At 40.4% G+C, this 26,389-nt stretch overlaps 1 protein-coding gene across 12 annotated transcripts; it reads left to right on the top strand.

The window, feature by feature from the left end:
- Positions 1–6,238: 6,238 nt before the first annotated feature.
- Positions 6,239–25,748, top strand: NFYB (nuclear transcription factor Y subunit beta). 12 transcript variants are annotated; one of them, XM_049884227.1, is made up of 10 exons: positions 7,070–7,194; positions 7,726–7,844; positions 8,292–8,345; positions 9,009–9,087; positions 16,416–16,509; positions 18,384–18,514; positions 20,365–20,562; positions 22,492–22,573; positions 23,385–23,464; positions 24,065–25,746. In XM_049884227.1, the coding sequence occupies exons 4-10, from the start codon at positions 9,082–9,084 to the stop codon at positions 24,095–24,097; spliced, it is 624 nt and encodes a 207-aa protein (XP_049740184.1). In that variant the 5' UTR covers positions 7,070–7,194; positions 7,726–7,844; positions 8,292–8,345; positions 9,009–9,081; the 3' UTR covers positions 24,098–25,746. The 12 variants fall into 12 exon arrangements, 9 of the variants coding, with proteins under 9 accessions (XP_049740186.1, XP_049740187.1, XP_049740185.1 ...); XM_049884229.1 differs by lacking the exons at positions 7,070–7,194; positions 7,726–7,844; positions 8,292–8,345 and adding exons at positions 6,239–6,351; positions 15,040–15,089 and having other exon boundaries at positions 24,065–25,748; XM_049884228.1 differs by lacking the exons at positions 7,070–7,194; positions 8,292–8,345 and adding an exon at positions 6,240–6,351.
- Positions 25,749–26,389: the final 641 nt, after the last annotated feature.

Raw genomic sequence — 26,389 nt, 5'->3', positions numbered from 1 at the left:
GCTATGAATAGCCAATCAGTTGAGAAGGAGTTTCTTTGAGGGTGTGGCCTACATCAAAAATATGTGGACTTTCTGACAAAGCTGGCTGGCTTTTGCTCTGCTCCGGTTCCTGCATTGGGTTCCTCAGCATCTGACCTCCAGTTCTTGGGACTTGGGCCAGCAGCCTGCTGTTGTACCTGCCGATCTTGGATTCATCAGCCCCTGCAACTACCTGAGTCAGGAGACACCTCCAACCTGACACCTGACCCACGGACTTGGAACTTGCCAGCCTTTACAACCACATAAGCCATTTCCTTGAGGTAAATCTTTCTCTTCCTCTCTCTTGCACTTCACTGGTTTGCTTCTCTAAAGAACTCAGCCTAAGACACTCACGTATAAATTTTTGTGTGGATGTACGTTTTCATTTCTCTTGGGCATATACGTAGGAGTAGAATTGCTGGATCAAATGGTAACTCTACATTTAATGTTTTGAGAAACCACCAAATGCTTTTCCACAATGTTTGCACCATTTTACCTTCCCGCCAGCAGTATATGAGGGCTTTGGTATCTCCACATTCTTACCAACATTTGTTGTCCGTGTTTTTGATTCTAGCCATCAAGTGGGTATGAAGTGGTATCCTATTGTGATTTTGATTTGCATTCTTCTTTTGACTAAGGATACTGAGTATCTTTTCATGTGCTTATTGGCCATCAGAAAGATGTTTACCTGTGTGTTTTATTGACTATGCAAAGGCATTCGACTGTGTGGATCATAACAAATTATGGATAACATTTCGAAGAATGGGAATTCCAGAACACTTAATTGTGCTCATGAGGAGCCTGTACATAGATCAAGAGGCAGTTGTTCGGACAGGACAAGGGGATACTGTGTGGTTTAAAGTCAGGAAAGGTGCGCGTCAGGGCTGTATCCTTTCACCGTACCTATTCAATCTGTGGGCTGAACAAATTCCGAGAAGCTGGACTCTTTGAAGAAGAACGGGGCATCAGGATTGGAGGAAGACTTATAAACAACCTCTGTTATGCAGATGACACAACTTTGCTTGCTGAAAGTGAAGAGGACTTGAAGCACTTACTAATGAAGATCAAAGACCACAGCCTTCAGTATGGATTGCACCTCAACGTAAAGAAAACGAAACACTGCCCCGTCCTGTGCCATCCTCAAAATCGTTGTTATGCTTGAGCCCATTCTTGCAGCCACATGTGTCAATCCACCTCCTTGAGGGTCTTCCTCTTTTTCATTGACCCTGTACTTTACCAAGCGTGATATACTTCTCCAGGGACTGATCCCTCCTGATAACATGTCAAAAGCTTCTAAGGTGCATCTGGCTGTACTTCCTCCGAGGCAGATTTGTTTGTGCTTTTGGCTGTCCATAGTATATTCAGTATTCTTCACCAACACCACAATTCAAAGGCATCCATTCTTCTTCAGGCTTCCTTATTCATTGTCCAGCCTTCATGTGCATATGAGGTGACTGAAAATACAATGGCTTGGGTCAGGCACACCTTAGTCTTCAAGGTGACATCTTTGCTTTTCAACACTTTTAAAGAGGTCTTTTGCAGCAGATTTGCCCAATGCAATGACTCTTGATTTCTTGACTGCTTCTTCTGTGGGTGTTGATTACAGATCCAAGTAAAATGAAATCCTTGACAACTTCAGTCTTTTCTCTGTTTATCATGATGTTGCTTATTGCTCCAGTTGTGAGGATTTTTTTATGTTGAGGCGTAGTCCATACTGAGGGCTGTGGTCTTTGATCTTCATCAGTAAGTGCTTCAGGTCCTCTTCACTTTCAGCAAGCAAGGTTGTGTCATCTGCATAATGCAGGTTGTTAATGAGTCCCTAGGTAGTGTTAGGAGCCCTGGTGGTGAAGCGGTTAAGAGCTCGGCTGCTAACCAGAAGTTTGGCAGTTCGAGTCCACCAGCTGCTCCTTGGAAACCCTATGGGACAGTTCTACTCTATAGGGTCACTGTGAATCAGAATCGACTTGATGGCACAGAACAACAAGTGCTGTTAAGGAGTTCCTAGGTGGTGTAAATGGTTAAGGTGCTCAGCTGCTAACTGGGGTTCAAGTCCACCCATAGGTGCCTCGGAAGAAGGACCTGGTGATTTACTTCTGAAAAACCAGCCACTGAAAACCCTATGGAGCACAGTTTTATTCTGACACACAACACACATGGGGTCACCATGAGTTGGAATTGCTTGACAGCAACTGTTTGTGTGAGTGTGTTTTATTGTGGTAAAAATATATATAACAAAACATTTGCCAGTTCAACAATTTTTACATGTTCAGTGACATTGATTATGTTTATCATGTTATGCAACCATTACCACTATCCTTTTCCAAATTATTCCACCACTATTAACAGAAACTCAGTGTCGCCTAAGCAATGACTCCCTCTTTCTCTCTTCCTCCCATGCCTGGCAACCACTAATAAGCTTTGGTCTCTGCATTTGCCTGCTTCATGTAAGTGGGATTATACAGTACTTGTCCTTTTGTGACTGACGTATTTCACTCAGCATAATGTTTTCAATGTTCATCCACACTGCAGCATGTATCAGAGCAACTGGTTTTTAGGATAATGTAACTGAGTGCCATGATAGAAAGAAGTGACTGGGTGGGGCAATTTTAGAAGGAGGGGTCAGGAAGGGCCTCTCTGAGAAGGGAAGACATGGAAGGTGAAGAGGAACCAGTTAAGATCTTAAGGTCAGAGCCCAGTGTATGTGAGGAGCACAGCCCTAGAGGCCTGGAGGTAGGGGAAGATGCACAAACTGGAGTGGGAGAGGGAAGCAGGGGCCAGATCCTTCCAGACCTTCAGTGCATAGAGTGGACTGGGAAGAGAAGGGCAAGAGCAGAACCAGGAAGTCTGACGTGGAGACAATATTATAGTAGACACTGCAGATGCTAAGCAAAGGGTCAGCCGTTCAAATCCGCCAGGCGCTCCTTGGAAACTCTATGGGGCAGTTCTACTCTGTCCTATAGGGTCGCTATGAGTCAGAATTGACTCAACAGCACTGGTTTTTTATCATCATGGCAATCTTTTTTTTTTATTATTATTTTTAATTGTGCTTTAGATGAAGGATTACAGAGCAGATTAGTTTCTCATTAAATAATTAATGCACATATTGTTTTGTGACATTGGTTGCCAACCCCACCGACATGCCAGCACTCTCTCCTTGACCTTGGGCTCCCCATTTCCATTCATCCAGCTTTCCTATGCCCTCCTGCCTTCTCATCCTTTCCCCTGGGCTGGTGTGTCCATTTACTGTGTATACATGGTTGAACTATGTGTGTTATTGTTTGTTTTATGGGCCTGTCTAATCTTTGGCTGAAGGGTGAACCTCAGCAGTGACGTCAGTACTGAGTTAAAAGGGTGCCTAGGGGCCATACTCTCCCGGTTTCTTCAGTCTCAGACTAGTAAGTCTGGTCTTTTTTTGTGAGTTAGAATTTTGTTCTACATTTTTTTTCAGCTCTGTCCAGGACCCTCTATTGTGATCTCTGTCAGAGCGGCTGGTGGTGGGTAGCTGGGCACTGTCTGGTTGTGCTGGTCTTAATCTGGTGGAGGCTGTGGTAGTTGTTGTCCATTAGTCCTTTGGACTCATCACAGGAATCTTACGAGGCCTCATTAAAGTAATAAAATAAAATCTGACTGTAAAGCCTTCCTTGTGCCGGAGATTCTGTTTTATTGTTTGCCCAGTTATGACTCCTACATAAATAGTGGTATAAACCAAGGTGCAGCCTGTGGTGGATGGACTAGAAACATACACAATCACCTGTCTTCTCACCTGGAATGTGAAGACTAGGTTAGCTAAATGTCCTTTCCAAGACTAAACTGTGATCTCTCTCTCTTTCCCTTAAAAAAAAAAAAAAATTGACCATGAAAAATGGCTCACTGAGGGTTTTCTGAATAGGGGCATGAAAGGCACAGAAAACACAATTTGCCCAAGATCACAGAATGGCAAGGGAGGAAGACCTGGGATTCAACTGCAGAGCAGGTGTGGACTAGACTCCATCTCTCCCTCCAGAGTAAAGAAGAAAAAAAAAAAAAAAAGGAGATTACTTTATTCCTTCTAACAAGTTTCCAGGCAAGGCCCATACTGCTGGTTAGGGACCAATTCTGGGAACCACTAGTAGAGCAGTGGTTCTCAAAGTTTACTACACATAAGAATCACCTGGGGATCGTGTTAAAATGTAGATTTTGATTCAGTGTATCTGGGGTTGGAAGCCCTGCTTTATTCACCTTTGTAGCCCCATCGTACAAGTTGATTCCAACTCATAGCAATGCTATAGCACAGAATAGAACTGCCTCCAAAGGATTTCCAAGGCTATAATCTTTACGGAAGCAGATTGCCACATCTTTCTCGCTCAGAATGGTCAGTGGGTTTGAACTTCAACCTTTCAGTTAGCAGCTGAGTGCTTAACCACTTTGCCATCAGGCCTCCTTCCTTGCATGGTTCTTTGTAAACAGTTGTTGTTAATTGCTGTTAAGTTGATTTAGACTCTTGGAGACCCCATGTGTGCAGAGTAGAATTGCTCCACAGGAATTTCATGGCTGTGACCTTTAGGAAGCAGATCACCAGGCCTGTCTTCCGAGGTGGACTCAAACTGCCAACATTCCAGCTAATAGTTGGGCACTTAACCATTTGCTTCACTCAGGGACTCCAGTAGGAGCTAAATAATCTTTTTGTTAAATTTGAAACTAAGCATGAAGGTTAGATCAATGGTAACTGAAGGCATATGAGATTAACTCAGAGAAAGTAGTCATCTTTGAGATCTTGTGGATTAGACATACTTCTCCCAATTCTATTACTTTCTTTTTTCTCTTTCCTGCCTTTGAGCACATCATTTCACTCCTACAATTCCAATTTATGGGTAAACATAAAGGGAGCAGTTAAACTCAGGTCAATTTTACTCACTTTTGGCAATTAACAGTTAAAAAGAGGTACGATGGGGATTGAAATTTATGTCATATAAAAATCAACTTATTTGGGGGGCTTTCTATGTGCATTAACTTTACATTAATTCCAAACAACCCTAAGAAGTAGCTACGATTACCCCCATTTTAGAGGTGAGAAAACTATTACAGAGAGGTAAAGAAATTTGGCCAACATCACAAGCCAGGAAGTGGGGGAGCTGGAATTCAAACCACGTTTTCTGATTCCTTAGTGGCATTGCTCTTGGAATAATTTGGGCGATTTCATTTGTCCTTGCTTTCTTATTTGCCCTGGAAATTTTAAAGTCTGCAGAAAAACAGTAAGAGCTCTGTAAATAACACGTGCCTACATATTTTTATGTGATTAAAGCTGAGAAGTTTCAGGCGGCACCAGGCCACTTGTTCAGTGAAGTAGAGGGACCGCGACCCCAGCTCCCGGCGCAGAAATCCTGTGGTCTGCGGTGTCACCGCCCATCTGTGATAGACGCAGCCTAGAGAAGCGAGGGAAGTCCGACCCAGGCTGCAGTCAGGGAAAGACAGAGCGGGAGCAGCTGGGCTGCACTAGGCAATACTGGGCCATGGATTCTTGCAGCCAACAAGTCATCTGGTTGGGAAAAGCCACATGTCAGGTTGCAACGACTCTGGGGAACGGTAGGAAATGCAACATTTTAAGTTCGGGGTGAAAGCTGACTAAACTGACCAACCTGTTAAACCTGAAAGAGGGGTTGTATCTTTAGATGAAATCTGAAAAGCTAGCACCGGAGCTCAACGGTCCAGTGAGAGAGGGCATTGTACTTTTGGCTGCGTTCGCAGGGACACAAGGTGCTGAAGGCGGTCCAGGAGGTACCCGCCGTTCCAGCCAACCCCGTGGCTCGGGTGTGGCCCTAACCAGCGGCTTATGCCCGTGGTTTCTCCTTAAAAATCGAGGCGCAGGCAAGCTTAAACCAGGCGGGCGAGACAATTCCACGTGAGGGAGTAAATGGGGTTAAAAACAGAGGGAGGCCTGAGACCTCCTGCTTCGCACAGGCCTGGGAAACTCTGGGGGAAGAAAGACCGCACAGGCCTTAACAGCGCGCCCTGGTACTGGCTCCCGGAAGCCTCCGCACAGCCCGCAGGCCGCCCGCCCGCACCGCGCAGCCGCCGGAGGCACTGCAGCCGGCCCGCATCCCTTCGCAGCGGCCGCCTCTCCGCGGGCTGGGCGGGCGCCGGGGCGGGCCGGGGGCGGGGCCGCGTCCGGGGGCGGGGCTGCGCGCGGGAGGTGCGGAGGGAGGGTGACGCGCCGAGGGAAGCGGCCCGCGGCGGAGGGAGGGGAAGCCGAGTCCTGGAAGCGGAGCTCCGCGCTGGGACTGGTTCCTTCGCAGCCATTTTCTGTCCAACCAAACAGCCGATTGGAGACGGGAGCCAACCAGGGCTGCATTGGAGGTTTGTGTCTCGCTTCGGCCAATGATCGCTCCTAAACCGACTCCACTTTAGCTCGAATGAAATGTCCGTCTCCTCCCGGCTCCGTCCCCGCCGCCAACGCCGCCGCTGCCGGGGGCACTCGCCTCCCTCCCGCCCAGGCCGGGCCGGGGCCGGGCCGGCGCCTGCGAGGCCGCTCCAGCTGCGGGCCTGGCCGGGCAGCGGCGCGGGGCCGCGGCGCCGCTCTTTGTGCGCCGGGCCGAGGAGCGGCGGGACGCGGGCCAGGCCGCCTCCCGCTCGCCGCCGTCGGGCTCCGAGGTGCTGTCGGGCCTCTCGCAGCGGCGCCCCGGGGCGGCTCCATTTTGTGCGGGGACTGGCCCGGGGGGGCTGGCCCGGAACCTCGACCCCGACCCCGGCGCGGCGGCCCGGCCGAAGGAGCGCCCTTGGCCCCGGCCGCCGCGCGGGGGCCCCGAGGAGTGCCCCCTGCCCGCCCGCCCGCCGGGGCCTGGTGGGCCCGGCCGCTTTGTCCGCCCGCGGCATCCCGGGCGCAGCGCGACGGGCGGGCGGACGGGCGGGCAGGCGGGCAGGCAGCGGCGTGGGCTGCGGGGTCCGGGGCCTGGCCGGTCCGCGGCGGGGCGAGTCGGGAGATGCGCGCCGGGGTCGCCCGCCCCGCGCACGCGGTGCTGACCGCTCGGCCGGACCGGGTCGTGGGGTCGGGGGCGCCCCGCCACCGCCGTGGGGAGGAAGCCAGGTCCCCGGGAGGAAGGAATGGATTTGGTTTACACGTAAAGAATGCAGCCATCTGGCGGCTTGCGGTCCCTGGACTTGCCCCGAAGGTGGGAAGGAAGCCTTTCGGATTGAACTGAGGTTTTAATCATTGGTGGTGGGAGGCGGGGAGGATACGCCGGACCCTAAGCAGCAGCAGTCCCGGAGAACAAAGAATTACAGAGCACCCACAAACCGTAATCTCGCCCAAAGTACTGTACCAACATAATTTAAACAAGATTAGGTAGCAGGCGACCTTTAAAAAAAAAAAGAAAAAAAATGGCATCCCACTAACCCGCATGTGCTCCCCAGTTCCACGGTTCGTGCCGCCAGTCACTGGGGTGGGTTCAGCTCTCTTAGTATGTAAATAATCAGCAGCATCAAGTGATGAGGTAAACTGATCAATGTAAATTGCAGTAGTAAATAGGGATTTTATTTGTAAAGTATTGAAAGTTCAGATAGAATTCCTTTCAAGGCAATTTTTCCTTCCCCCGCACTCCCCTTGTAGCTTTATCTAAGGATTGTATTGATGCGAAACTGGTTGTTGATGCCAGTGGGGGGGGGGGGCGGGGGGAGGGAGGGACTACTGCTTTTCTTGGATACAAATTTGCATTTTTTTCAAACATTGAACAGATGTATGCGTTCCCTTGAGCTTTTGCATATATCATAACCTGCCTTGAAGAAACTGTATACCGTATGAGTTGATAGTGTCCTTTAATACGTTTCATCTGAATATATACTGAACTATTTGGGTGAGTGACTGTGGTGAGGCGTGGTTCCCTCCCTTCCCCCCATTCCAAACAAAATATAGAAGTATGTGTAGCTTCTATATTTTAAACTAAGTGTTCTAAAGAGATATATATATATATATATTTTTTTTTTTTTTGCAAAGATAATCTGAGGATATAACACAGCTACAAGGAAGGGATTTTATGGGCAGTTTTGTGGTTAAAAAGAGGACAGTATTTGAAAACAAATTAGAAATTGCTTTGAAGATTATAGCAGAGTAGACAATGTCCGGCAGTCTTTGCTGCCTTGGACCTTTTTAATGGCATTTAAAAAATGCAATTCAGTGGCTACAGTTTTTTCTGCTATTTACTAGATTTCATGCTTGAATGCATGCAAATATCTCTTCTCCTTCTAAAATTAACACTGAAAGAATGTGTTTTTGTTTTGCCCACCTCCCCACCCCCATTTAGTTGTTTCACTTGAGAAAAGGAAAAGAGCAAATGAGAAATGGAGATGGTAACACGGTAATGAATACTAATTTATTCAGCTGTGTATATCTTAGTGAAACAGAAGTGTTATCCAGATGCAGTTTTTGTCCAAAATGATAATGCCTTAAGATTATAAATAGGCATCTTAATTGATTATGCTATTTGTATGTTCTCTGGGCAGTGGATGTATGTTCTTTCCAGTATAATCTGAGATGATATTTCATTTAAAAGCATTATATTCTGAGAGAAAATTTTCCCGTTTTTTGAGCCCTTAAATTACTCTGAAACATTGTGAGAACCATCATCAAAAAAAATAAAGTTGATAAGTGGGATGTTTTGGGTGTCAATATTTTAAGTAATTTAGATGTGTAATTTTTGATCTCTTGCCTTTTATATAATTTGGTTCCCATTTGGCGTGTTGTGATGAATATATAATGAACATGACTAAGTTCAAGGATATGTTGGAAAAGTAATATCCTCCCTCCCCTCATAGAATGAACTTTTTTTTAATAAGTTCTCCAAAATAAATCTTTCAGTTTAGCAAACATTGTTGGGTGTCTGCCTTTTGCACCGTTTGTTACCGTGCACTCCAGTGAAGTAAGAATAGTAGGCAAAACAATAGGTGCCCTCTTTAATCTTCCTAGGAAGAAAGCCTGTAGGCTATACATTTTTTACCACTAATGAATGTTTTTCTTTTAGGTTGAAATTGGCAAAGCCACCTCTTTAGAGGCATTCTTAAGCACCACTGACAACACGGTTCTGACAGTATTTCATGACAGTAAGTGTGGTTGGTCATTTTGGTTGTTAATTAGATTTTTCCAGTAACTGGCTGGAAACAAAATTATAACTGATTTATATTGGAGATTACTGTTAGAATGAATGCCTTCCAAGCTTAGACAGACAGTACCTCTTTGCTCATTCCTGTTGCTTCCTTATTATCAGTCGCTCACATATAGTGTTTCCTGTGGGGCCCTAAGTGCTATAGAGGCTACAGGGTAAACAGCCTGTCCCAGCTCTTAAGAGGCTGGCTGTTTACCTGGCAGGGCTTTAGTTGAGTGGAATCCTTAGAGGACAGTGATGTGCCGAACTGAGAATGCTGGCTCCAAGTGCAGCTCAGGTGCGAAGGAGAGGTGTGGTAGGCCTGGGTACTCGGGGAGGTGTCCTCAGGGAGGGGGTGTGTAGGCCTTAAACCTAGCCTTGAAGAACAGATGGGATTTGGATAGTGAAGGGCATTCTCGCAGGGAGGTGGAAAGATGCTATCACCAAAAGCAGAGGCATGGAAGCAGGGATGAAGAGATTATGTTCAGGGGATGAGAGTAGATCTGCATGGTCTAAGTGAGGATTTCACAGGATAGTGTAGTGGAGAGATAGCAGTTAGGTCATCTAGACGCTGAGTTCTGGATCTGCTACTGTATCTTTGACCTCGGGCATGTCACAACTTCTTGGAACCATGGTTGCCTAACTCCTAAAATGAAAAACTGCACTTAGTGTCCTTAAGTAAGGCACATTCTAGCACTAAGATTTTATCAGCCCTGAAGGTAGAACTAGGTGAGCAAGAAACAAGTTTAATTAGGTTCCGTGGGGAAGCACTTGTGCAAAGGCTTGATACTAGTTTTGGATTTGATGCAGAAGACTTTCAGGAGGAACCATTATTGGTTCAAGAGCTACGTTGTTGTGTGTTGTCAAGTTGATTTGACTTGTAGCAGCCCCATATGACAGAGTAGAACTGCCCCCTAGGGTTTCCTAGGCTGTAATCTTTATAGGAGCAGATTGCCAAGTCTTTTCTCCTTCTGAGCCGCTGGTAGATTTGAACTGCAACTTTTCGGTTAGCAGGCTAGCAGCTGAGTGTTTAACCATTGCACCACTGTGACTCCTTTCAAGAGCCATAAAACCTGAAAAAACCAAACATATTGTCTTTTTTCTTGTCATGGAGTTGATTCTGACTCATAGCAGCCCTGTAGGGCAGAGTGGAACCGCCCCATAGGGTTTCCAAGGCTGTAATCTTTACGGAAGCAGACTGCCTTATCTTTCTCTCGCAGAGCAGCTGGTGGGTTTGAACCGCCAACCTTTCGGTTAGCAGATGAGTACTTTACCACTGTGCTACCAGGGCTCCTTGGTATTTTAACAAGATTAGCCTAAGAACAATATGTAAGGCAGGTTGGGTAAGTAATTCAGTGGAAATAGAAAAGGAATGGTGTATCCAGGAGACATTTTAAAAGAGACAACAGGTAGGTAGAGCTTGAAGAAGATGGAAGAACCTATGATGGCTCTGGTATTTTTAGCCTAGGAGAGTGGAAGGATAGTGTTGCTTGATAGAATTACAGTAGTGGGAAAGGAGACCCCTCCTCCTTTCTGCAGGGGATGGGAAAGGTAAGTTTCATTTTCCTGTATCTGAAGTTTGCAATGATGGGGATATTAGACTAGACATGTTCTATAGGCATAGCTTGCTTGAGTGGCAGCAGGATATTGGCTGTAGATTTGGGACTTATGAGCAGAGAATTGATACTTAATGAGCTCATTAAGACAGTAAGGGAAGAAAGACACAATGATAACCTTGGATGAAACCAACAATTAGGGGCTAGGTAGGAGAGGATAAACCAGGCAAGAGTATTGCTTTGGAAATCCAGGGAGAAGAGAATTCAAATATAAATGTGAGGTCAGCAGTGGCCAGCACTACAAAGAACAGTCAAGTAGGATAAAGGCAAGATCACTGGCAGCTTTTAAGAGAGGTATCAGTATTGTGTTGGGGTCTAAAAGCACATGCCATGGAGTTTAAAAAGGGAGGAAGAGGTGTGTAAGGACTGTGTTCAGGTAGGAATGACAGCTGACAAGGATGTGTGTGGAGACTTAAGGTTTAATGTATCTATGTGTACTTTTATGTGTTTAATGAAGGAGACAAAGCCTGTTTAAGGAAGAGTGGAAAAGCTGGTAAGGAGGACTGCAGGCACATTAGAGAAGAGGAATTCTATTATTTCTTATCCTCAGAGAAAAATGAATATGATCCAGAAAAGGAGCCCTGGTGGTGCAACAGTTAAGTGCTCGGCCGCTAACCAAAAGATTGGTGGTTCAAACCCACCCAGCGGCTCCACAGGAGAAAAGAACCTGGCAATCTGCTCCTATAAAGATTACAGCCTAGAAAACCCTATGGGGCAGTTCTACTATGTGTCACATGGGGTGTCTGTAAGTTGAAAGTCAACCCAGTGGCACCTAACAGCAACAACAGCATGATTCAGAAAACAGATGAACGAGGTCAAGAGAAAGAGAAAACATTGTGCCTAGAAAGAATCATGAGAACTATATTCGAAACGACAATAACAATACTAGATTACGTTTATTGAGTTCTCACTGTGTATCCTGTGCTTTGCCAAGTGCTTTTTATACAATAAAAAAATCAAAACCAAACCCATTGCCATGGAGTTGATTTTGACTCATAGCAACCCTATAGGACAGAGTAGACTGCCCCATAGAGTTTCCGAGGAGTGCCTGGTGGAATTGAACGGCCAACCTTTTGGTTAGCAGCTGTAGCGCTTAACCACTATGCCACCAGAGTTTCCTTTTATACAATAGTTTTGCTTATTTCTCCTAACGACCCATTTAAATAATGGGAAGCTAAAGTACAAAGGGTCCTGTGTAACTTGTTCAAAGACACACCGCAAGTAAGAGGAGAGGGGAACTTAGCTTCAAACCCAGCAGTCTGTTCTAAGAGACAGTGCTCCTTACCTGTCTCCTGGTAAGACAAGGCCAAAACCAGGGTGCCTTTTCTTACCGTTTCACAAATACTGTCCGTGTTTGAGAAGCGATTTTAAATGTTTTCAATATACAATCAAGGTTGGAAATTTAGAGGAGGAAAATTATAAAGATTTAGGCTTAAAGGACTGTAGAAAAAACTACCAGGAACCAATACTGTAAACTACTTGGCATCTGACACCCTGGAGTTCAGTCCCATTTACTAGCTGTATCATGTGGGGCAAGTTGGTGTTGTATACCTCAATTTTCTCACCTGCTTCGGAGGGCTATGAGCATTGCATGAGATACTTAGAAAGTGTTCAATAAGTGTTAAGCTTATTAATGAAGGCATTATTTACTGTTTATGCAATAACTTATAAGTACATTTAAAATACTGCCACATCAAAAAATTATCAAATACAAATTTATTAGTTTAGCCAGCTGACCATTTATTTTACTTAATATTTTAGAGAACAGTATTATCAGTTCAGCCAAATAATTAGAGTAGTCATTAACATTAACTTAATGGGATTCAGTTCCCTTAGATTTCATGAGTCATCATTTCTTATTATCCTGCATGCTTTTCCCCCTTTGTTGCACATACCTGAATGAAAACCAGTTGTGGATGAAATCCAACACTTTAGCTTCTCTAGGCTTACACCGGGCTGTGAATGTCACAAGTGGACATAGTGATACCAGTGTAAATTTATGGTCTCCAGTGTCAACTATTTTCTTTACACTGCCCAGCCTCCTATGCCTTTTGTCTCCCATTCTCTGCAGTGATAGCCATCTGTCTACCCAGCTGCAAGAATCCCAGCGTTATCCTTGGTCCTTGGTCTAGCTCGTGTTAAGTCAGTCACTGAATCTTGTCGATCTCTCTGCTAAAAAGCTCTCTAGCTCCTCTGCGTCTCTCAATCTCTAATGCAGTTGCCCTGGACCAGATACTGGGAATGATCATCATCTTCCCAGGATGCATGCAGCATTATGCTTCCCTCGGTTTCGTTGTCTGTACTGGACTGCAGCGTGATCTTTTTTTTTTAAAAAAAAAATCTGCACTCTTCTGCTTAAAACTCTTTGATTCATTCTTGTCCACAAAGTACCACTTGATTTAGTCCCTACCTAGCTTGTTCCAATCTACTAGTGCTATATTTCTCTGTTCCCTCTGCCTGCAGCATTCTTTTCCTGCCTTTCTTTGCCTGACTAACTTCTGCTCATTTTTCAGGCTCAGTTTAAATGTCCTTTCCCGAGACAGCCTTCCTTGAGGTCCCTTTTAGAATGAGCTCACAGAACAGATTGTTTTTCTTAGCACTTGGCACTAGCAATGAGTTAATTATTTGTAATTATTTAATAGCTATATATAAGATTTATTGAGTACCTCCATTGTACTGTGCTGAGTCTTCACATGGGTCATCTCATCTGTACAGGAGCCCTGAGAGGTGACTCCTCCTCTCATCCTTATTCTATATATGAAAACACCTGGGAAGGTTAACTTGCTCAAGGTCACATGGCTAGTAGTAGCAGGGAATTCAAACCAGGTGATCTGATTCCAAAGCCTGTGCCCTGGAAGTATTATTAATAGGCTACCTTCCCCCACCTCTTCACCCTGCCCTCCAGTTTATGTAATGTTTATCTTCGCCAGGTAAGGACAGAGACCTTGTCTGTGTTGTTGACTCCTGTGTCACCAGCACAGAGCACGGCCCAGATGATACTAAGTGCTCACTCAGTAAATATTTGTTGACTGGCCTTCTTAGAATCTATAATCTGTTTTGTAAATTTTTACAGGAAATTTCAGGCTTAGAGGAAACCACTGGGATTCATTTTCCTGTTTAGTATCAAGTTTTCCCCCTTGTTCCTTATATATATGAGAGTGGCTAGCATATTGTAAGCATCAAAGGTTAGGCTGATTTATTGATTGAAAGGCTCTGAGTGCCATGGGGCTTTAAGGAAGGTAACATTAATTTTTGGAATGCAGAATTGGGTAAATCAGGGAAGATTCCAGGGGAAACATTGGGTCAAAGTATGGGCTGGAATTTTAATGGCAGAAAGAGGAGAGGAAGACAAAGGTATGGTGAAATGACAGAAAAGCTAGAACTTGTAGACCCAGAGACAGACAGTTAAGCAGGGATCATGAGACCAGACGTCTGCTGAGTACACTGCATGCCATACACTGTCCTTTGCAGTTTTCTCTGCTTTATTTCATTCTGACAATTCTTTGAAATACGCTTATCCTCATTTTTAGAAGACTGAGGTTAATGCTATTAATCTTGCTAATTCCAGGGTTTGACAAAATAATAATATGATTTAAACTTTTTGCATTTAAAACTTTTGCTTGTGCTATACAAACTAACTCATCTCCCATATCCAGCTAGTTATTCGAACAGTGTCTGGCTCATCGGCAGATTTAAAGGGACTTGTATCCTGTGGGCATTCATTCGGCAAAGAATTTCTGTTACTTCTTTTTCCCCTATAAAAAATTTGTATTCAATGGTACATTCTGAAACAACCTCTTTGGTCCTGTCTCCTGCACCTTGGTCTCCCTTGTCGTTGTTAGATGCCTGTTGAATATATATAGGGTTTTGAAGGCTGTGACCTTTTGGAAGCAGGTCACCAGGCCTGTCTTCCGAGGCACTTCTGGGTCAGTTCAGACTGCCATGCCTTCTGCTAGTCATCAAGCCTCTTAACCATTCGTGCCACCCAGGGACTCCCTTAGGGCATCGTGAAAACTAGCCAACTCACAGCTAGCCTGATTGAGCTCCCTTTCATGGCTAATCCATCATTGTGTCTGTTACAGGCTACTGTCCTACTTTCTTATTAGCATTTTAAGATCAAACTAACATTTTATACTTAGGTAATGTTTCACATGCATTTATATTAGTTGTTGAAGGTGGTATTGTTGTTTCTGTCTTATACAGAAATATATATTCAGCTGATAGAGATGCTTGTTTTCAGGGATCAGTAGGGGAATCACAGTCAGCTCACCAACTTCGTTATTTACCTCTTGCAGGCCACTAAAAAGGATCAAATAGGTGTCTGTGCTTTTATAAATAATTAAAGGTATGTAATTCTCTACCCCTTTAAGACAACTATTTAAATCATGGAAACATATCTGTACTTACAATTAGATATTACAGTCAACAGATGCATGAAAGAAATGCCATGTTATTGAATACTTGGAAACTAGCTTGGTATTTTAATATTAGATAAAATATCCAACAGAGATGGAAAAAGCAGCAATGTGTTATACAGGCACTAAAATATTGTAATTAATAACATTAAGTTTGTGCTGGATCCTGGGTATTGATAAGCATTTAGGATCAAGTATCTCTTCTTTATTTGGTCTGAAAGCATTATAAATTATACTTAATTCCAACTTAATTTCTCTAGTTGTGTGTACATTTTGCTGTTTTAATTCAGATACTGTATTTTTAGTTTTTTTGCCCACAAATAGCACCTTACTGTTTGGGGTATTATTATTTGCAAAGCAGAAAAGCTGGTAAGTGCCTGATGACGCCTGTGATTTGCCATGATGGGGAGATAGAATAGAGCCAGTTCAGGGCATATGACTCAGTTTTCCCCCCAGGTTTTTCCTCTTGGAATTCTTTTAGCTCTGAGAAAAATTAATTAAACAGGCTTCTTTAAAAATAGACATTTAATCTCTCATTCTTGATTATGCCTATACTGTTCTTTTCTTTATAAGCAGGTCTCTAATCTCCTGACCCCTCCTTTTTTTTTCTTTAAAAAATCAAAAAGGTAGGAGGAAGAGAAAACTAACCTTTGACAAGAAGCAGAGGTGATGGGCTGGTTCAAAATATAGACTGCGTGGGTACAGAATTGTGTAGGGAATCCATATGTTTCTATACCGAGCAACAGTTTGAACTAAGACATTGTCTGTTTTGGAACTTCTCTGAGATAGCAAAGAAAGTTTGTCCAAGCGCAAAAGGGTTTCCTTGTTAGGAAGAGTTTGTACAGAAATATCAGAGAGCTGGAAGTGATGGCTACAGGTGACTTACAGTTGACTACTACACTGATTTTGGCTTTGATTATCATTTCAGGGATAAATTAGGTTGCAAGTCAGGATTGCCTATACTATATTTGAGGATTATATAATTAAAAAGAAAGAGGCATGTGTTTTAGTTTGTTTCCTGGTTTTATTTTCTTATTGGTCTTATACTTACACTTTTGGAGGGTGGGTAGGAAAATCGTAAAAACTGGCACATTATTGAAAGGTTTCCAAATGGAGAAATAGAAATGTTTTAGTAAGCTTAAGGCTATGAAAAATTTAACTGGACCATCCTCTGACAGTTTTTGAATATTGAATCTATTCATGGTTTTTAATGTAACTTTTATTGAAGAGTACTGAAAAGCTCTTTTCCCTCATAGATGGACGGTGACAGTTCTACAACAGATGCTTCTCAACTAGGAATTTCTGCAGACTATATTGGAGGAAGCCATTATGTTATACAGCCTCATGATGGTAAGAAAGCCACAGATACAAATAAATTCGAAAGTAGAAATCAATTAAAAACCCCAACCCGGTGCTGTCAAGTTGATTCCGACTCATAGCGACCCTTTAGGACAGAGTAGAACTGCCCCATAGAGTTTCCAAGGAGCGCCTGGTGGATTTGAACTGCCGACCCTTTGGTTAGCAGCCGTAGCACTTAACCACTATGCCACCAGGGTTTCCAACAAAAATCAATTAGAAAGTGGAAATTATATTAATACAATGTTCTAGGTTACTTTTTTATTTCCAGGAAAATTAGCATTCTTGTGTCACAGTTCAGTGAAAGTCTAGAAAGCCATGCCATGCCATTTTTATTAGAAGCAGTCCTCAAGAGTTTTGAGTCCTAGGAAAACAATTTTTCTACTATAAAAGTATGCCTTTTTTTTTTACTTGTACAGTGTCTTTGAAAATGTATTGTTGATTTCCTATTTAAGTATTAAATATGACAAATTCTTATTCAATTGACATGATAAATAGTTCTTTAGAGGGTGAGTTGTTACCAGTTATTATATTTCTAGTACTTACGTACAAGCTGATTTTTGTTTTTTACTCCCTATTAAGTTTGAACTATCTTAGGTATTAAAACAGCAGTATTAAGCTGGCCTGTCAGAAAAATATATATATATATTTGCAGCCTTCTGATTTGTAGAATTAAAAAAAAATTAAGATATGTTTTTGAGGGGGCAGTTTTTTTGGCAGGGAGGAGTCATTTCATTCTAAGGCATATACTCAAATTATTAATTTTGATAGCATTATTTTAAACTCAAAACATGTAAATTGGATCAGTTTAAGTGCCTTTTCTATTTAATACATATAAAGAGTGGGAAGTTTACTTACAGGATATCGCATTTAGCCATAAAAAGATGTTATTGATACTGTGAAAGCTTTAGTTATATCTAGATCTGTATAACTTGAAATTTCACTTTTTAAAAGAACCATGGGACTACTGCTATAACTTTGTTCAAAAACTAGTTACTATACTGAATTGTAGGAAACCTTGGTGGCATAGTGGTTAAGAGCTACAGCTGCTAACCAAAAGGTAGGCAGTTCGAATCCACCAGGTGCTCCTTGGAAACCCTATGGGGGCAATTCTGCTCTGTCTTACAGGGTAGCTGTTAGTCGGAATGGACTCAATAGCAATGGGTATACTGAATTGTACATGGGCAAATTTTTTGTATTTCTTATATATATTCGTATTCACCACAATAAAACAAAACAAAGCAGAAAAACTAGTTACTACATTAATAATAATCTAAATGAATCAGTAATATTCAAGGCCAGTTTTTTCATTCTGTGTAAACTTGACTTTGAATAAACATAAATCTAGCAATATTTAAGGAGGCTTAGATTGTAGTTTCAGTTTCATAGCTAAGTCATGCAACAGTTGTTTATGAGTACCTCCTCTGTGGAAGGTGCTGTACCGGGTCCTAAGAAGGGCACAAGCCAACACCTGACATCAAGTAACAAAAATCTAATAGGGGAGTACGGAAACAGAATTATAAAATGTGTCAGAGAAAAGACACAGAGAAGTGGTTGTGGTATTTTGTGGAAGGAGGGATAATTCCTGAAGGTGCTGTGGAGATGTCTTTTGAGCTTCTTGAAGAACAGGTAGGTAGGATTTTAGTAGGTAAAGTTGAAGATAAAAGTATTGTGGGCAATGAGTTTGATACTAAGGACGAGGCTCAGTTTTGGCCCTGAGAAAACTGAAAAGAACTGCTATCCTAACTAATTCCCAGAAGCTTACGAAATGAACTAGAATGGTTCTTATTCTAGATCGTTCCAGGTAGTCTTCTATATCATGAAGTAAAAATGATGAGAAGCTTTAAACCTAAATTATTTTCCTTTAGATACTGAGGACAGCATGAATGATCATGAAGACACGAATGGTTCAAAAGAAAGTTTCAGAGAACAAGATATATATCTCCCAATTGCAAATGTGGCAAGGATAATGAAAAATGCCATACCTCAAACAGGAAAGGTAATGATGTAGATGAGAAAACTTAACTAGGTGCTTGGGGTGAGGGAGGAGCAAGGAACGTAAAGCCACCTGGATACATAATATAATTAGCTATTGATTTTAGTCACTCAGCCTTTCAGCAAATCAAATATTTCTTTCAACTCTTTGTACTTAGTTACTGAACTCCGTTCTATTTTTAGTTCTGTCATGTCCCCAGATACTCTCCCACTCCCAATTTATTGGGAGCAGATAACATAAAATTAAGATTCTTTTAAAAAAAAAAATAGGTATATTGCCAGAACCGTCTGGTTTGGACATAGGAAGTTTGTAATTTCTATGATGTTGCAGCAAAGTTGGGTCATAAGCTGATACAGGTGTAGTAAGGATTTTTTTTTTTTTAACTTTGTATTATGGAAACAAGTATTTTAAAATAATTATAACTACTAACATGCCTTTAAATTCAACTTTTTTTTTTTCCCAAGTAGTTTTGTGGGAAGACACCACATATGGCTCTGAGCACTCGAAATGTGGCTAGTCTAAATTGTCATATTACGCAAATGTAACATATACAGCAGATTTTGAAGACTTAGGATGAAAACAGTGTTAACTATCTCAATTTTTAAAATATTAGATTCTATGTAGAAATGGTAATAGTTTGGATATATTGGCTTAAATAAAATATATTATTAAATTTCACCCGTGTCTTTTTTCTTTTTTTAACGTGGCTACTAGAAATGTTAAAATTACGTATGTGGCATGCATTGTTACCTTGCTTGGCTGCATTTATGCAACTCTTGTTTACTTGTCTCCAGTACATAAAGCAGGCGTGGAGGTGAAGGTGTGATGTTCCATCAAAGATTTTGAGTGTCACTCCAGATAGAAGTGACTTTGGAATTGCATGGGTTAGTGTTTTAGAGCTTCACTTTCAGACCTGAGACTCTTAAGAGGGAATGGTTTTTATCATGAGGGGGCAGGTATGTGCATCCAGATGTAGGCTTTTAAATAAACTCAAAATTTGTACCTGACACTTCATGTCTTTACTAGTAAAAAAGTCACCATATATCATTTCACTTACTTCTAAGACAAGTGTCCTTACTCATGGAAATGCAGGGCAGAGAAGTGATACTTAAGTCTGCATACATTTTTAATTACATATGTGACAGGATTGATTTTCTTCAGGCACTTGGTTAGTAAGTGTTCACTGTGTATGCAGGAGTAGGGACAGCCAGTGGTTGCTGTTTTATACCTGTACCACTATAGATTTGTATCTTTTTTCTGTTTTCTGTGAATATCTGTCAAGGCTTCTCTCACTTAGGAGTTTTTATTGTGACTGGGAGTTGGAATTTTTTATAATTTTTTTGTGTGTTGTTGAGAGAATATATAGAGCAGAACATATATCAGTTCAGTAGTTTCTAACATGTACAATTCAGTGACACTGATTATATCCTTCAAGTTGTACAACCATTCTCACCTCCTTTTCCAAATTGGTCCTCCCCATTAAGAAAAACTCACTATTCCCTAGTTTTCTGTCTGACCTTTCGAGTTGCTGTTGTCAGTTTGATCCCATATAGGTAGTTCTTAAAAGAACACAGTGCTGAAGGCAGACATTTTCTACTATTTAAGCTATTGTTTTTTTTTTTTTAGTTATAAGAAGACTTCAGGGGATATTTTTGGCTCAAGGCTTAAAAATTACGAGGGTTGAAATTTTGATAGCCCATGATGTGTTAGTATTATTAGCATACAATTCAGAAATTAAAGGTTAACAGTCATGAAGTGGACAGTGTAGTCTTCTGAGCAGCATTTATTTTTGTGGGTTGTTAGGAAGGTGATAGTTAGTTTCCTGCAAATTTACATATGATTTTTCTCTTCAGATTGCAAAAGATGCCAAAGAATGTGTTCAAGAATGTGTAAGTGAGTTCATCAGCTTTATAACATCTGAAGCAAGTGAAAGATGCCATCAAGAGAAACGGAAGACAATCAATGGGGAAGATATTCTCTTTGCCATGTCTACGTTGGGCTTTGACAGTTATGTAGAACCTCTGAAGTTATACCTTCAGAAATTCAGAGAGGTAAGTAGAACGTCTTCCGTTATGCTTTAAAAAAAAAATAATATCCACTGTTGACTAACTTTTTAAATGTATTATTAAAAATAATTTTATACCAAATATGTGCCATTTCTCAGAAGAAATGTGTAGTCACTTATCTTACTGTACTTAAATAGTAATCCCTTTTTTTCCTTTGTTTATTATTAACTACACGCATAGTTATGTAATGATTAAGAGCATGGACTATGGATTCAGAATAGCTCTGCCAATATGAACTCTGAGCTTGGGCAGATTATTGAAGTACTTTGAGCTTCAGTTTTCTCATCTGAAAGTGAGGCTATTAATAGTACCTACCTCACAGTTATTAAGAGGGCTAAGTAAAATAATCCATGGACAGCACTTAGCTTGGCATATAGTGAGCATTCAATAAATCGTTAGTTCCTGCTCTTACTATTGTAGTTAATTCAAGAGAGAGAGCATCTCAAAGCTTGAGGCTTTTTAGATAATGAGAAGGGGAAATTATAACTATATTCCTTTCTTATTGTTGATTGAATTCCTCTACATTTCCTATTAGGTTTACCTTTGCTTGTGGTATGAATTTTGTAAAAATAAATTGAGGTCAGTTTATTTAATTCCACACTTCAACCTGGGTGTCAGATTCATATTGTTTTCAAAGTATTTTCTTAAAACAGTATGTTTAGTGTTAGGATCCGGTTAACTTAGTGATACCTGCATGGAATGATTAAAGTGGGTAGAGAATGTGTAAATTCCTCATAGCAGTTTTACAAATCTCTAGTATCAGAGAGCCTTAGAGTGAACAGAATCTTAGAGGTCTTTCGTCTAAATTTTGTATATTAAAAAAACAAAAACAAAAACCAACCCATTGCCATCAAGTTGATTCCAGTTGATAGCAACCCTGTAAGACAGAGTAGAACTGCCCCATAAGGGTTTCCAAGGTTTTAATCATTACGGAAGCAGACTGCCACATCTTCCTCCTGTGGAGTGGGTGGTGGGTTCTAACTGCCGACCTTTCACTTAGCAGCTGAGCACTTAACCACTGTACCACCAAAAACAAAAAACCAAACCCACTGCTGTTGAGTCAATTCTAGCTCATAGCAACCCTGCAGGACAGAGTAGAAATGCCCCATGGGGTTTCCAAGGCTGTAATCTTTACAGAAACAGACCGCCACATCTTTCTCTCATGGAGTGGCTGGTTGGTTCAAACTGCTGACCTTTTGTTTAGCAGCTGAGCATGTAACCACTGTGCCACCAGGGCTCCTTTTGTGTATATATATATACATATAAAAAACAACCAACCAAACGCATTGCTGTCGAGTTGATTCCTACTCATAGTGACCGTATAGGTCAAAGTAGAACTGACTGTAGCATTTCCAAGCAGTGCCTGGTAGATTCAAACTGCTGACCTTTTTGTTAGCAGCTGTAGCACATATATATATACATACACACACACACACCACACACATATATATGTATATATATATAAGTTAACTGATAATACATATATACTGTGTATAAAATAATAGTTGACTGTAGGTTCCTAAGTTCTTTCGGTATAGTAATGTCTTTATAAGATTTGTAGTAGATTTATAAGCTGAATATTTATGGTATTTTGTATACTTCTTTATCTGTAATTAAGTAGAGTTCTCTTTATCCCTTTGATGTGCTGTAGAATTAGAATTTTTTTTCTTTTTAATCTATAAATAGTTTGTTTTCTGGGTCATTCGCTAACACTATCTTGTAATGATACCACTTTATATAAAGTTAGCATTTTGCAGAACCTCTTCACATGTAATTAACCAGAAATGTTAATAAATACTCTTGAATGTTCGTAATAGTAGAAGCTCCTAATTTTAGGCAGTAATTGAGCATTCTCATTTGGAGAATAGTTTCATTTAACTACCAGTGACTACTTTTTTGGTTTTGTTCCCCCAGGCCATGAAAGGAGAGAAAGGAATTGGTGGAGCAGTCACAGCTACAGATGGACTAAGTGAAGAGCTTACAGAGGAGGCATTTAGTAAGGAGTGTTCAGATACATTTATGCAACTACATTTGTTCTCACACGTCATGTAGATTGTTTGCTCTGACTACTGCTAAATGTCTGTAGTGGTACTTTTGGACTATCAGCACTGAGTATTTTGAAACGGTACTATGTTGAATAGTTATTAATTCATGCCCTTATATTTGAAGTCAGTGAATGATACACATAGACATTTTAACCCTGAAGACATAATTCTTCACTGGTAGTTCTGACTTCCCATAGTCCCTAATTTTTGGTGAAGTTTGTATGAGATAGGAATATAGAGAATTGTAGTTTGTAATATAAAAATCTTGTGATTTCAGTAAATTCTAACTGAAGATTTCTTTTTTAAAGATTAAATATTAGTGAAGTAAAAAGTCTATGGTGATTATATTTTTCATATAAAATATATCTGCATATATTATATATATATTTCTCTTATATATGTGCTGCATCACTTGGTTGATGTACATGTTGTCTCCAGCCAAACCTCATGGTGTAGCTGTAACCATGAACCAGAAATGCCATGCCAGATTTGTATACATGGGTGATTAGCTCAAGTACACTTTAAAAAAAAAAAAAAATTTTTTTTTTTTTGGAAGGGATATGAAAATTCAGAAAGTTGAAGAAACATAATAAAAAAAAAAAGGGCTTTTGAGGCAGCATTTTTAAAAATGGAAAATTTGGGAGTTCATGATGTTGTCCAAGATTACATTGAGAAGTAGAATTGTAATGAGACATTAATGGCCAAGAAACTAGATGCAGTTCTTTTCTCTCTTTAACTTTTTTTTTTTTTTTTGTCTCTTAGCTAACCAGTTACCAGCTGGTTTAATAACTGCAGATGGTCAACAACAAAATGTAATGGTTTACACAACATCGTATCAACAGGTACAGTACTATCTTTGTATTTTAAACTATTTTAAAAATGTTTTTATAGCTACTGATTTTTATCTGAGGTAGTTAATTTCAGCACATTATTATTAAGGACCTGGTAAAATAGAGAAGGTTGTTAAAAATTGTTTTCTTAAAATATATAATTGTCTCTTAATGGTTAAAAATATATAACAAGTGTTTATGTTTGCATAGGGAGCTCTGGTGGCACAGGGGTTAAGCACTAAGCCGGTAACTGAAAAGTCAGCAGTTCGAAACCACCAGCCACTCCATGGGAGAAAGATGCAGCAGTCTGCATCATTAAAGATTGCAGCCTTAGAAAAACCATATGGGGCAGTTCTACTCTGTCTGATATAGGGTCGCTGTGAGTCAGAATTCGACTGTACAGGAATATTTGCATAGACAAGTTTTAGAAAAACAGACAAGAAGTTTTAATAAAGTAGCTGCCTCTGGGTAGAGGGAATAGAGATCTGGAGTGGAAAGGAGACTTATTTTTCATTGCCAATCATTTTTATTCGTTTAATGTTTATAACGTGCATATGTTACTTTAAAGCTTTTTTCCTTCAAATCCTTGTAATTTAAAATTTCTGTTCTTAGATTTCTGGTGTTCAACAGATTCAGTTTTCATGATCTGAAGAAATAATGGAATGGGGAGTGTTGAGAAACGAAAGAGGCTGTACGATTCCAGAACAGAGACGTTAGGAAGAAGGGACCGGCTAAGAGATGTCTCTTTGTATATTAAATAGCTGTAATGTAGCTTCCTGATGCTTGACTAATTGAGGTGTTAATTCTGACCTGAGAGTCTTTTTCATGAATGATTTTAAAGAAAAAATTGGATTTTAAAGGTATTAAAATATTTTTGTTTTGTATGAAAGTTTGTTGCACTGTATGACTCCTGTATGCATTGTATATTGCAATTTATTACTGTCAAGAGATTTGTAGACAGTTTCTTATTTTCATATTGAATCATGTTACTTTTGTAATTCAAGTAAGCAGCTGGGTTAATTCATGATGTTTGCCCTTTTAATAAAAATAAGGGTAGAGTTCATTTTGAATGCAAGTTGCCTTTATTATAAATTTGAGTTTGTCTTGGTTATACGATATCTTGCATGGCAATCTAGCTAGATTTTTAGCTTTTGATGTATTTATTAAAATTTAAAAAACCTTTTTTTTTTTTGGTAAAACTTTCTTAGCTTAAGCAGCACCATTTTTTAAAAAATGTAATTGAAAACTTCAGTGTGAATGCAGAAGCAAATATTGTCTACCCTGTTAAACTTGGTGCCCATAAACAGTGTTTACACTGTTCATTGTGCCTGTTAAATAGTCATAGTTATTGCAGCTTTTTGTTAAGACTAGATTTGCTTTTGAGTTATATTATTATGAGTGTTGGAATTCATTTAAGTTTAATGTAGTCCCAGTGCTCTTGAAATGGTGCCCCTTTCATTTTGTATATTCTTTTTTCAAAGAGTATCTTCAAATACTATAGTATTTGAATTCCAGAAGAGGAATTTTATAGTCTGATGGTAAATATCCTCATTTTACCTTTTTAATTGAAATGTCAAGTTTCCTGTTCTACTCTGGGAACCAGGAAACATCAGACTCATTGTGTGTACATACCTTTTGCATGGATGAATGAATGAAGTGAAGGACAGAGTGAATGCTGTGAATGTTGTCAAACAGAAGCCGCCAGCTTCTACTGTGCTGTCTTGATCTTTGCAATAAACTAAACTTAGATAATGTAACTTTGGATAATTTAGTGGTATGTACTTGAGTTGTTCCTTTTCAAGGCGAGGATCTTTATTTTCTCATCTGTTCTTTTTGGTGATAATTAACTTGAGTTTCTCTGTTTTAAGTATCAATTACCGCTATTGTATAGTTTGAGTGAATTGCATCTTTGAAGGACACTCAAATTTATATGGTAGAAGTGATTTCTCAGATATGGGCTGAAAAGAAGCATTTACTTCGCTAGAAGGAGCCTTTTGGGGGGGATGTATTTGGGCTAATCTGAGGTTAATTACTTCTCTCACCCCTCAACCCCCACTTAAAAAAAAATCTTCATTTAGAGAAAATTCAGATAGGAAAATAAAAGGGGGTAGGATTAAGCAAAATCAACCATCTACTGTGTTGAAATAACCAATGTTAATTTGGTAAATATCATTTGTCCTTTTACTTTGTTAAATATGTGTATATTTTATAAAAATGGCTCATACTGCACATACTGTTTTATAGCTTGCTTTTTTCACTTAATATATTCTGAACATCTTTTCAGGCCATTACATAGTCTTCCACATTATTTTTACTGGTTTATTATTCTCTTGTATGACTGAACCATAATTTATGTAATCCTCTTTTGGACATTTCAGCTATTTACATTTCACTGAATCTTGTGCACATCCATAGCTGTTTTCTTGAAATAAACTCTTAGAATTACTAGGTTAACATGGAAAATTTTAAGGCTTTTGATATTTATATATGGGTATGTTTCTGAAATATAATCCTTTTGATCCAGGCAGTATGTCACTATATAAACCCCAGATATAACTGATAAAATCACCTGGTATTTGGTCATCAAATTCTTTCTCTAAAATCAATTCAAAGATTGGACTGTGAGTAAACAATCAAGATGAAACAGCTAATATTAAGTTTTAAAATTTGTATAAGTATATACACCCAAACAAATTCTAAAATTAATAATTTGCTGGTACTGTTGTTGTTAGGTGCCATCAAGTGGTTTCCAGCTTATGGTGACCCTGTGTACCACAGAATGAAACACTGCCCAGTCCTGTGCCATGCTCACAATCCTTGTTATGCTTGAGCCCATTGTTGCAGTCTTGTCAGTCTATCTCGTTGAAGGTCCTCTTTTCCACTGATCCTGTACTTCACTGAGCATAATATCTTTCTCCAGGGACTGATCCCTCCTGA

Source organism: Elephas maximus, chromosome 4 (assembly GCF_024166365.1).
Source record: "Elephas maximus indicus isolate mEleMax1 chromosome 4, mEleMax1 primary haplotype, whole genome shotgun sequence".
Classification (NCBI taxonomy): domain Eukaryota; kingdom Metazoa; phylum Chordata; class Mammalia; order Proboscidea; family Elephantidae; genus Elephas; species Elephas maximus.
The sequence above is the reverse complement of the archived record's forward strand: the minus strand, read 5'-3'. Positions and strand labels throughout refer to the sequence as shown.

Excerpts from the sequence above, each read along its gene's own strand:
- NFYB (XM_049884222.1), top strand. The coding sequence starts at position 6,408 with ATGAAATGTCCGTCTCCTCCCGGCTCCGTCCCCGCCGCCAACGCCGCC. Across the intron at positions 7,164-8,291 it reads TCCCTGGACTTGCCCCGAAG|TTGTTTCACTTGAGAAAAGG; the intron begins GTGGGAAGGAAG and ends ACCCCCATTTAG. Across the intron at positions 8,346-9,008 it reads GAAATGGAGATGGTAACACG|GTTGAAATTGGCAAAGCCAC; the intron begins GTAATGAATACT and ends TTTTTCTTTTAG.